Source organism: Narcine bancroftii, chromosome 3 (genome assembly GCF_036971445.1).
Source record: "Narcine bancroftii isolate sNarBan1 chromosome 3, sNarBan1.hap1, whole genome shotgun sequence".
NCBI lineage: Eukaryota > Metazoa > Chordata > Chondrichthyes > Torpediniformes > Narcinidae > Narcine > Narcine bancroftii.
The window spans coordinates 319,917,252-319,930,032 of record NC_091471.1 but is presented as its reverse complement, the minus strand read 5'-3'; the positions used below and the strand labels follow the sequence as shown (position 1 = coordinate 319,930,032).

The 12,781-nt window shown below is 42.0% G+C and overlaps 1 protein-coding gene across 2 annotated transcripts in view; it reads left to right on the top strand.

Annotated features, from left to right (window-relative positions):
• Nucleotides 1–12,338, top strand: part of LOC138759082 (voltage-dependent calcium channel gamma-3 subunit-like) — a 92,706-nt gene extending 80,368 nt beyond the window's left edge. For both annotated transcript variants that reach the window (XM_069928962.1, XM_069928961.1), the window contains 2 exons: nucleotides 368–508; nucleotides 11,529–12,338. In XM_069928962.1, coding sequence (XP_069785063.1) covers nucleotides 368–508; nucleotides 11,529–12,046 — 659 coding nt within the window. In that variant the 3' untranslated portion in view covers nucleotides 12,047–12,338. The remainder of the gene's footprint in view (nucleotides 1–367; nucleotides 509–11,528) is intronic.
• The last annotated feature ends 443 nt before the right edge of the window (nucleotides 12,339–12,781 follow it).

Here is a 12,781-nt window from a genome sequence, read left to right as displayed (position 1 = left end):
AATCTCTAAACCAATGCACTTAGCCAGCTCGTTTCATTCATGGGTAACTCCAATCATACACCCGTAAAGGGTGGAAACACCTTTACAGCGCCAGCGATCAGAACTGGGGCTCCAATCCCATGCTGTCTGTACGTTCTCCCCATATTTGCGACAGTTTCCCCCGTGAGCTCCGGTTTCCTTCCACCATTGCAAATGGTTGGAAGTTAATTGGGTGCATTTGGCCGGCACGGGCTCATGGGCCGGAATAGTCTGTTATCGTGCTGTATGTAAAATTTTAAGCAGTGGGATGTTCTCCACCAACAACGTGTATGAAGGGTGTCACTGTAGCTGCCTTAAGACTCATGGTGACTCCTCCTTTTCCCCACAGGAATTGTCCGAGCTTCCAGTTTGTTTCCAGTACTCAGTGTGGGGTTGCTGTTTCTGGGAGGCATCTGTGTGGCGGCCAGTGAATTCTACAAAAGCAGACACAATATTGTTCTCAGCTCTGGCATCTTCTTTGTTGCTGCAGGTTTGTCACTTTTCAGCAGAGATGAGTTACTGAACCTGTCTGTGGTCTCCAGCTCCAAACAGGGCTGTGCAGTATATTGGCCAGAGCAAATGGGGGGACAAAATACAGTTCAGGGATGGGGGGCAGAGGTGGTAACATCGACAGTGGTGTTTAGGTTAGTAGATCCTTCCCTTGACACGCGTACTTAGTCCACTCACCCACATCCTGGGATACTGTGGCAGATTCCAGAAGTCTGGGACACAGGTGTTCTTTCATACACCAGGACACTGGGCCACTTCCTGTCCTTCCACATTGTGAGACACTAGGCCCTTTCAAAATGCCATGTTAAACAGGGTTAACCAGGCAATTTGCCTTGTTAGAGCCCCAGTTACATGGCAGTTAGAAAGTGTCTGAGTGGTCAACCCTGCCAGAATCCAACTGGGTCCCTGACTTACCTCAGAGAAAATCTGTGAACCCAATTATGTCCTGTCCACCGACGACTTGAATGGGAAAATGGCTGACCCAGATACTCCCGTGATGTCAGGATTTGTGTGCTGGGTTCACAAAGAAACCCCAGGTTGAAGTGATGCCGCAATAGGGGAGGGGAGAGGGGTAACTGCTGCAGGGAAGAAGAGAGGTCGCAGCCACAGGTGGAGAGGGTTTGTGGCCTTTGGTGGGGGAGAGGGGTCGCTGACGGGGTGGGGGAGAGGGTTTATGGCCATTGGTGGGGGAGAGGGGTCGCTGACAGGGGGGATAGGGGTTGCTGCCATGGTGGGTGGAGGGACAGAGCTCTCTGCAGTGGTGGGGGGTGAGAGGGGTCGCTGATGCAGGGGCGGAGAGTGGTTGCTGCCTTGGTGGGGGGGGAAGAGTGGTCGCTGCTGCATGGGGGAGAGCTTGCTTGCGGGTGGGAGAAAGGGGTCGCTACCATGGGGTACAGAGGGATAGCTGCTGCAGGGAGAAGAGGGGTCACTGTCAAGGGGGGGGAGAGGGTTCACTGCCACGCGAGGAGAGGGATAGCTACCACAGGAGGGGAGAGGTGCCGCTGCCTCAGGGTGAGAGAGTTCACTGTCGAGTGGGGGAGAGGCTGGAGAAGGGTCACTGCCACGGGAGACAGACTGGACGTTGTTACGGGGGGAAGGTGTCACTGCTGTTGGGGGGAGAGGGGTCAATGCTGCAGGGGGAAAGGGGTCGATGCTGCAGGGGGAGAGGGGTCACTGCCGTGGGGGGCTTAAACAGCATGAGAACATGAGCTACTCTCCAATCCTCTGGCACTTCTTCCATGGTGAAGGGCGTTTGGAATATATCTGCCAGGGTTCCTGCAATTTCTACATTAGGTTGGAGGGAATATCATATCCAGCCCAGGGGTTTATCTACCTTTGTTCACTGTAAGGCAGCAAGCACCACCTCCTCCTTAATCTCTATCTGTTCCATGACTCTTCTGTTTGTTTCTCTCCCTTCCTTATACACTCTGCCAGTTTCATGAGTAAATACTGATGAAAACAAACTGTTTTAGGTCTCCCCACTATGTGAGGCTCCACACATAGACGACCATTCTGATCATCTCTGGGATCAATTTAGTCCCTTATTTTCTTCTTGCTCCTAATATTCTTGTAGAAACCCTTTGGGGTTACCTTCATGTTATCTGAAAAAGCCCCCTCTTGCTCCTTTATGCCTTCCTGATTTCCTTGTTTAATATTCTCTTACCTTTTCCCTATTCTGCAAGCACCTCATTTGCTCCTTGTGGTCTATACCGATTATACACCACTCTGTTCTTCTTAATTCTATCACCAATATCCCTTGAAAGCATAGGGAACTATGCCCATTAATTCTGCCTTTAATCCTGGTAGGAAAATGCAAACTCTGCATCCTTGCCAGACACTTTTTTTTTCCCAGGAAACAGTTTATTCTCATTGACTCTTTGAAGATCCTTCCTCATTTCTACAAAATTGGCCTTTCTCCAATTTAGAACCTCAACTCAAGGACCTGACCTATTCTTATCCATAATTAACTTGAACTTTTAATGATGTTATGATCACTGGACTCACCTATACAGACTTCTACCACCTGACCTGCCTGGTTCCCTAATACGAGATCAAGTATTGCATCTTCTCTTGTTGCTACCTCTACATTTAATTTAGAAAATTTTCCTGTACACATTTGACAAACTCCAACCCATCCAACCCTTTTACAGTATGGGAGTCCTATTCAATATGCAGAAAGTTAAAATCTACTACCAGAACTTTGTGTCTCTTACACTGGTCTGTTACCTCACGACAGATTTGTGCCTCCAATTCACTCGGACTATTAGGCTGTCTAGAATACAAGCCTATTATTGAGCTCACACATTTCCCATTCCTTAGTTCCACCCACAGTCCTGTCCTTATGATATTTTCCCTGAGTAGCAATGCCACCCCTCACCTTTCATCCCTCCCCTTTAATATGTCTGAAACATTGGAACCTGGAACATTGAGTTGCCAGTCCTGCCCTTCATGCAACCAAGTCAACTGATGCGATAATGTCATAATCCCACATGCCAATCCATACCCTAAGCTCATCTGCCTTATCGACAATACTCCTCGCATTGAAATAGATGTATTTGAGATCATTTATATCATGTACAAACCTCTGCTTTCTGCCTTTACATGCAGTCCTCGCATGAGTCTGACTGTCCTCTACCCTCACTACCTTCTCTATCATTCTGGTTCCCTTCCCACTGAAAATCTCGTTTAAACACACTGGAGCAGCACAAGTGAATCTACCTGCAAGGATGCTAGTCCCATTGGAACAGGTCACACCTTCCCTGGAACAAAGCCGATAATTGTGGAAATTTTCTCAGTGTCATCTATTTCACTGCAAGGAGTATTGTAGGAAAGGCAGACAAAATTAGAATGTGGACTGGCATGTGGAATTATGACATTGCAACCATAAGTGAAATTATTGAAGGGGGGCAGGACAGGCAGCTTAATGTTCCAGGGGTCTGCTGTTTTAAACGTTATAGAACAGGGGGATGAAAGGTGGAGGGAATGGCATTGCTTTTCAAGGAAAATATCACAACTGTGAAAGGGCTCGTCTACTGAAGCTACATAGAATCATAGACCATTACAGCACAGAAACAGTGTAGGGAAAACTATTATTTTTGCCTAGTCCCACTGACCTACATAGCCCTCCATTGGAATGGGATCTGGGGCAGATGGGATTGGTACCAACAGGACAATCTACATCTGGGAAGGGCCGGGACCAATGTCCTAGGGAGTTTGTTTGCTAGCACTGTTGGGGAAGGTTTAAACTAATGGGACAAGGGTATGGGAGCAAGTGCAGAGAGACAGAAGGTGGAAGTAAAAAGACCAATTTTGTTCTTGTTAATATATGTGTGTGTGTGTGTGTGTGTGTGTGTGTGTGTGTGTGTGTGTGTGTGTGTGTGTGTGTGTGTGTGTGTGTGTGTGTGTGTGTGTGTGTGTGTGTGTACTTAAGTATGTGAGTGGAAAGAAAATGTTGAGACCACTAGTGTAGGGGAACATTTTGGGTCCAATGATCATGATGCCATTAGTTCCAAGTTAATTAGGAGAAGAATTGGTCTGGGCCTCGGGTTGAGATTCTAAATTGGAGAAAGGATAATTTTGTGGAAATGAGAAAGGATCTAGAATGTGTGGATTGGGCTAAGTTATTTTCTTTTTTTAAATTTTTCACACTATGAACCATATTAACCAAAATACACACAAACATTTCCCTCTTGAATATACACAGTGTCATTTTCTCCCCTTTTTCCCCCCTCCCTTCCAACCCTCCTTCCCATCCCCTCCCTACCCACTAAATGTTCAACGTGTGCAATAAACCCATTAAACAATGTCATTACACAATGAAAATAAACAATAAAATTGTGTCATCTACTTTTACACACTGGGTCAGTTCATTTCGTCTTCTTTTCATTCTATCATTTTAGGGGGGTGGAGGACCACGGTAGGCCCTCTCTGTTGTGATCCATGTACGGTTCCCAAATTTGTTCGAATACTGTGACGTTATTTTTTAAATTATATGCTATTTTTTCCAATGGAATACATTTATTCATTTCTATGTACCATTACTGTACTCTCAGGCTCACTTCAGATTTCCAGGTTGACATTATAATTTTTTTTTCTGGTGTAAATGAGGTATTTGAGGTGAATAAACGCTTCAAGAAAAACCTCAAGAAAGAAATCAGGAAGGCTAAAAGAAGACATGAGATTGCTTTTGGAGATAAAGGGAAGAAAAAGCCTAAAGTTTTGCACAGGTAGATTAAGAATAAAAGGAGAGGAGGAGATCTCTGCAGATCAGAGTGGTCAGCTTTGAACGGAGCCAAAAGAGATGGGAGATATATATTTTTTTTACATCAGTATTTACTCATAAAACAGGCACAGAGTTGTGGGAGGTAAGGAAAACAAGGAGTGAGGTCATGAAACTGATGCCGATTAAAGGGGAGGAAATGCTTGCTGTCACAAAGCAAATAAGAGTGGATAAATCCCCAGGGTCTGACAAGATATTTCCTTGGACTTTGAGAGTCTGTTGTAGAAATTGAAGGGACTCTGGCAGAAATGTTTAAAATGTCCTGCACCAATGATGTGGTGCCAAAGAATGGAGGGTAGCTCATGCTATTCCGTTTAAGAATAGATTCCAAATGTAACCCTGGAAATTGGGTAAATTATTGGAAGGTGCTCAAAGAGATCATATATACAATTATTTGTATATCTGGATGATTATGTGGTAAATTGAATCAACAAGTTTGCAGATCATACTAAGATTGGAGGTGTTGTGGACAGAGAGGAAGGCTTGCTTGCAGAGGGATCTGGACCAGCTGGAAAAATGGGCTGAAAAATGGTAGATGGAATTTTATGAAGACAAGTGAGTGGTGTTGCGTTTTGGAAGGTCAAACCAAGAAAGAACATATACGGTAAATGGTAGGGCACTGAGGAGTACAGTAGAACAGAGGGATCTGGGAATACAGAATGTGGGATCACAGGTGTATAGGGTCATAAAGAGAGCTTTTGGCATATTGGCCAAATTTGGAGTACTGTGTGCAGTTTTGGTCACTGAACTACGGGAAAGATATCAGTCAGATTGAAAGAGCACATAGAAGATTTAGTTGGATTTTTCCCTTACTTCAGGAACTGAGTTACAGGGAAAGATTAAAAAGGTCATATACACGGCACTTTCCTTATTCTAATACTCAAAATTTAGGATATTGAGGCTCATGCCTTGGAAGATGACACTTTGAAATTAGAACAGTGGTTCCCAACCTTTTACTTTCCACTCACATACCACTTTAGGCAATCACTTACTAATCACAGAACACTTATGGCATAGGGAATACTTAAAGTGGTATGTGAGTGGAAAGTAAAAGGTTGGGAACCACCGTTCTAATATATCCTCATTTCAAAGTGTCATCTTCCAAGGTGTGAGCCTCAATATCCTAAATTTTGATCACTTTAATCCAATAAATCAAACTCTGTGGCTGTTACTTTATGTAGTTTTAATTCATTGATAAAATGGATAAACCTTTTGCATAACTTTGCATTTAAGACTTTCATAGCAATGAATAACAAAGTATTTACTGGATAATTGAAATAAAAAATGTATATAGAGATACTCAAACTTTAAAGAGATAAATAAAAAGGTATTTAAAGAGATGCAAAGAAAATTCGAAGAAAAATTTCTCGTCCTCATGCTTCCTTCAGATCTGGTTGAATAATGAGCAAGTCATTAGCCTGGACAGATATTACAACATATTTCTTCACTGTCATTATGGTAATACAACAAACAATGATGCTCTTAAAGAGACAGGCACAAAATTAACTAAGAATAAAAAAATGCCAAGTTCTAACCTTCATATCCCAATCATAATTATTATAATAGACATTAATGGTTAATATATAATAATTACTATTACAGATGCACAAAATAAATATTGTAAGTATAAGATTAGAAATCAAAATATTCATCTTCCTGTAAAAGACAGATTTTAGTAACAGGTCTATTTCAGTGACCAGTCTTGGTTTTAATCAGGCAGTTGCCAAATGAAACCTTTATTGTCTGGAACTGCATCCATGATTTTCCCCAGCAACCAAGAATTTATGGGTCCATGATAATCACAATATCTCCACATACAAAATTGTGTTTAACTTAAGACCATTTATTGTCATTCTTGTAATAACAAAAGATTTTCTTTAATCCATCTTTTCCAAAATCTACAAATGGAGGTTCATCAGGTGAAACTTTGTACTCTGGGGCAAATCCACCATTTGTTGTTGTCCAGGATTAGCATTTGTTCATCAACAATTAACACATTTTGATATAATTCTTTTGATCAATGTTTTGATCAATTAAATCAGAAATATGAAGTTCCTTAGCTAATAAAATTGAATATTTCCACTTCTGGCATAATGCTTTTTTCCAATCTTCCTCCTACTCTCAATTCATCATTTACCAAAATAGGATTTAAGTTGTAAACATGACTTGTTTGTGAAACATTCGATTCTTTTTCAATTTTGATATCTCATTATCAAATGCCTTTTTTTGACAAAAATGAATTATCTCCAGTTCAGCATTTGACAACTCATCATTTGTTAGGCAACAGCTCTTTCAAGTCTTCATATTTTCTTTTTTGATACGATTTAAAAGCATCGTTTTTAACATCAGAATCCATGCTATGGCTTTTTTCAAACCAAATCATGAAGAGTGATAGCAAGTTTGTCGACCAATTGCATACTTTTCTTTAGATATTTGAATAGTATTTACGTTAGTGTTATGGATTTCAGGATTCTCCATTGAAATTTCTTTTCACTCTTCTGGATTTTGTGGCCAATCTTCTTGAGATCATGAAAGATTGAACTTTTGATCCTCGTGAAGCCATATCAGATGGATTATCCTCTGTTTTAACATATCTCCATTGATTAGCATGAGAAACATTTTCGATTTCATAATTATGTTAGTCACAAATGTACGAAACCTTGTGGTTTTGTTATTAATGTAATTAAGTACTGATGTACCATCAGGCCAAAACATAGAGTCTGCGAACTCCATCTGTAATTCTCTTCTTAACATAGTGTCCATTTTACTCACCATAGTAGCGGCAGTCAATTCCATATGAGGTATGGTGATTGGCTTTAATGGAGTCACTCTGGTTTTTCCCATTATAAATCCACAATGCACTCGCTCTTGGTTATTTCATAGAACTAAATAGCTGACAGTAGCAAGCCCACCTTCGCTTGCATCAGCAAGGTTGTGTAACTGAGCAAATGTGGCAATTCCAAAGTCTGTTGGTTTAAAACATATGTTGACTTCAAAATTTTCTAACATTTAAAACTCTTAATCCAATTTATCCATTCTTGTGTAATGGATTCTACTATAGTTTCATCCCATCCAAATTGCCTTCTGCACAATTTTTGCAGTATTTTCTTGGCTATTAAAACAACCAGTGCCAATATTCCCAAAGGATCGTATATTGAGCTTCTTTCTTTGGCTTGGCTTCGCGGACGAAGATTTATGGAGGGGGTAAAAAGTCCACGTCAGCTGCAGGCTCGTTTGTGGCTGACAAGTCCGATGCGGGACAGGCAGACACGATTGCAGCGGTTGCAGGGGAAAATTGGTTGGTTGGGGTTGGGTGTTGGGTTTTTCCTCCTTTGCCTTTTGTCAGTGAGCTTACAATTGAAATAATACATCTTTTTTGTTAAAAGCCGTTCTTTCAAAATGATTTTGAATTTGAAAACATCAAATTGAACAAACTATTGCACCCCTAGAATTCTTTCCACAGATAGAACATCACAATCCAAATCAAGGTGTTTTATCTCCTTTTCTTTTTTTGCCTCAGGAATAACAGCCAACACATCTCGACTGTTGCTAATCCATTTCGTAAGGAAGAAACCTCCATTTATACAGATCTCCTTTAACTCTTGATAAAAATCTATTGCTTCTTTTTCTGAAACCACTGAAGTTAGAGAATCATCAACATAGAAATTATTTCTGAAGATGTTTATAGTCTGAGAACTAAATTGCTCTTCATTATCTTCAGCACATTTCCTGAGAGCAAAATTTGCACAACTTGGTGACGAAGTTGCTCCAAATAGATGAACTGTCACTCTGTATTCAATCTTGTCTTTACTGTAATCTCCATTAGGCCACCATAACAATCGTAAACAATTACTAACTTCTGATGGTACTTTCACTTGATGAAACATTACTTCAGTATCTGAAGCAATTACAATGGGCTCTTTACAAAATCTTATCAGAACACCTATTAAACTACTGGTTAATTGTACAACATCCTCAAAAGTGGTGTCCCTTCCAGGAAGTATCTTAAGCTCTGCAACTTTGGTTCTCAATAAATCCTTCAGCTTATAAGGCAATTTGTTTATAATAATCGACAAATTAGGAAGCAAATTCAGCTCTTGGAAATATGCACTACTTCCCTTTGCGTTATAACATCCAGTGTCCTCTGATTTTATTGCCGACCAAGAAAGAATCTTGTCAACGTGGACCCTTTCATTGCCATATTAATGATGCAATAATTCTTTTGTCTTTTTAAAACCTTGTTCTGGATTCATATATTGGCAACTTTTGACTAACTCCTTCACCAGTCCTCCAGTAAAATATTCCAGGTAATAGAGATGATCTTTAGTGTTTTTAGTATTACTTTCAATGTGATGTTCAAAAAATTTCATGAATGTCACATATTGTAATGTATCTCCATTAAAAACAGGAATTTCCTTCTTAGGTAAACATAGCAGTGATTTCATTTTGTTTTGCTATAAGTGATGTTATATTGTCTTGTCCACCATGGCTTGTAACTGGTTGTCTTGAGGTGAATGGAGAAAATGGATCTTGAACTGATGCCATAGGGGTAGAACCTTGTGACATCATTGGTAGGAATCCTTGACTTGTAGCTCGTTCTGCAGCAATTTGAAGAGACATCAGGTCTTGAGAATGATCAATTCGCATGGTTGGACTTTTTGGAATACCCTCCTTTCAGGAAGATCCTTATATTGTTCGCGCTAGAGAGATTGAAAGTCACTGGCTCTTTCCATAGGGTTGGTCATTGTCATTCAAGCACTAGCAGCGACACCCGTGGCTTCTTGCTCGAGCATATTTGTTTCTTATGGCTGCATTACCCATGGCTCTGCTGGAATGTTAGGTGCTAGCCCTTTGGGTATTTCACTTTGAGTGACATATCTTGAAAAAGCCTGAGCTAATGCTTTGACTTTGTCCATGTTCATAGCTCGTTGTTCCTCAAGCTCTAGTCTTTTGTCTATTCATTCATCTAATTTGTTCTTCCCCAGCCATTTGTAACTTTTGAAGTTGCTCTCCTTGCTCTAGTTGCTGATTCTTGATTTCAGCTTCTTGCCTCAGGTGTTGATTCCTGATGTGAACCTCCACAACCTCCAAAGTATATATTTTCTCCAACCACTGTTGTGGTGCACAGACAGGAGCCACGTCTGCTTGTGCCTTAGCATGCATCGATAACGTGTTTGAGGCACACGAAGCTGTACTTGCTCTAGATGCCTTTGAAGATCTTCCTCTGCTCATAACCTTGGAAATACTATCATCAGGATTCACATCTGAACTTCCAGATACTGCTGATTGAGTCTCTATCGCCTACATTTCGCTTAGTACGGCACCAATGGGACTTTGCAACATACATTCATCTGTTCCAGTTCCACTAACTTTTAAGCCAGTGAATGAGGCCTGCAATGCCTGGACAGAGTCTTCTTCTTGCTTGCTAGTTGAAGCTGCTTCTTCTTTGACTACTGGCTCCAACCTCCTGCCAAGCATTGTCGCTCCACCTGGCTGGCTCAACTCACGATCAAACAATTCTTTGAGAGGATCTGTTTGCTTAAGGTCTTTAGCCCAACGAAACTTATTCTTATCCATCTTGGGTACTTAACACTGCAACCTGGCTTCCTTGAGTGTAGAAGTATAAGGGGAGATTTGATAGAGGTTTACAAAATTATGAGGGGGATAGTCGGAGTCTGCTTTTTCCACTGAGGGTAGGTGAGATACAAACAGAGTACATGGATTAAAGGTGGAAGGGGGAAAGTTTCAGGGGAATATTCGGGGAAACTTCTTCACATGGAGAGTGGTGAAAGTTTAGAACAAGCTGCCAGCTGAAGTGGCAAATGTGGGATCAATTTTAACATTTAAGAAAAATTTGGTCAGGTACATGAATAGGAGGGGTATGTAGGGCTATGAACAAAGGTGCAGGTTAGTGGGTCAAGACAGAATAATACTTTGGCACAGACAAGAAGGGCTGAAAGGCCTGGTTTCTGTGCTGTAATGTTCTATGGTTCCATGTATCTATGGTGAGGACCCTATATGAAGACCAAACTATGAAGGACTGATATCTCCTTTATGAATGAGGAAAGAAGCTCGGAGGGAGGTTCCAACAAGGGATGTTGGAGAGGAGGAGGGAGAAGTGGAGAGAGAGCCGCCATCATGGCCAAACATTCGTGAGAAAATATGGAAATAGTGGAACCAATTTTGTCCCCCTAAATTTGAGAAATTGGTAATAATGCCATTAGGTTTATGGGATTGCATAAGGAATATCATATGTTATGGAGTGATATTCTCACATTGCCCTTCAGCTCAATCTGCCCACACCAACCAAAATGTCCCTTCTGCCTACCTTTGGTCCATAGCTCTCTCAACCCATCCTATCTTAGTAGCTGTTAAATTATATTAGTATTGTACTTGCCTTAACGACCTCCTCTGGCAGCCCGTTCCATACTCCCCCCCCCCCCCAACCCCACTATATAAAAGCGTTTCCCCTCAGGATCCCATTAAATCTCTTCCTCTTTGTACCTCCCCTACTCTGAGCTAAAAAAATTCTGTCTGTTCACCCTATCAATTCCTCTCATGATGTTGTTCCTCTTTTATGTTTGGCCCCTGCAGAAATGGTCTGGAAGCTGTGAGTGACATCTTGTGAGAAATGTTCCATCTGCAAAGCAATCGTTTGATTCCCTGATGCCATTTGCATCATTCTCTGGATTGATGACTCTGTCCTTTCCCCCCTCTTTAGGTTTAAGCAACATAATAGGGATTATCGTGTACATATCCGCAAATGCAGGTGATCCCGGGCTCAGCGATTCCAAGAAGAACAATTATTCTTATGGGTGGTCGTTTTATTTTGGGGCGCTGTCGTTCATCATTGCCGAGACAGTCGGGGTACTGGCAGTGCACCTCTACATTGAGAAGCACCAACAGCTGAGAGTAAAGCCTCACTACCCGGTCCTGAGGAAGACAGCACTTGCCCGAATTCCCAGCTATAGGTACCGGTTCCGCCGGAGATCAAGTTCACGCTCTACCGAGCCCCGATCCAGAGACCCTTCTCCAATGGGGGGTAAAGGCTACAGCGCCACATCCTCCACTGAGATGGCAATGTACACCCTGCCTAGAGACTCTTCAAAAGCAGTTGTGGCAACTAACTTGACTTCTGAAAAAAATGCAAAATTCCTACAGGTCCGCAACTGCTTGTCCAAGGACTGGATGGGCAGTCTCCAGTCAAACGCTGCCAACAGGCGAACCACCCCCGTCTAGGACCAGCCTGGTGGATGGATGGACTAAGGCAGGTCTCCCGCATCACACATACACTTTTACTGAAGACCACACCACTCTCCACTCCTGCATGACCCCCTGCCTTCACCACTTCACCATCACAGCAAAAGTTTGGTATGGATGAAATCTCTGCAGATGTTCCTGCCAGTTAATACTTAATTTTATTAAAATTTTGAAAGTATGAGGACAGTTTAAATCAGGTTGATTAGCTGCCAGGTGCATTGACTTGTATAATGAATCTTGGAGATAATGTAAACACAGAACAAAATTAATAAATACACAGATTGTTCAATGTTTGGTTCTGTTATTTGTCAACACATAGTTCAGTACAGCAAGACATATAGCAGTGCCCATTGCTGGCTAATGGTGTGGGTATGTGTAGGCATCAGTTTGGTGACGTGTGGGGACCAATGAGGGACCAGTATGGGTTCAGTGTGGGGTCCAGTGTGAGGACCAGAGAGGGACCAATGTGGAGACCAGTTTAGGATCAGTGAGGGGATCAGTGTGGGTCAGTGTACAACCAGTGTGAGGACCAGTTTGTGGATCAGTATGGGATCCAAATGGGAAACAATGTGGACCAGTGTGGTGTTCAGTGTGGGGACAAGTGTGAGATGAATGTGGGGATCAGTGTAGGGACCATTATGGGGAACAGTGTGGGAATCAGTTTGGGGATCAGTGTGTGGACCAGTGTCGGGACCAGTTTGGGAACAGTGTAGG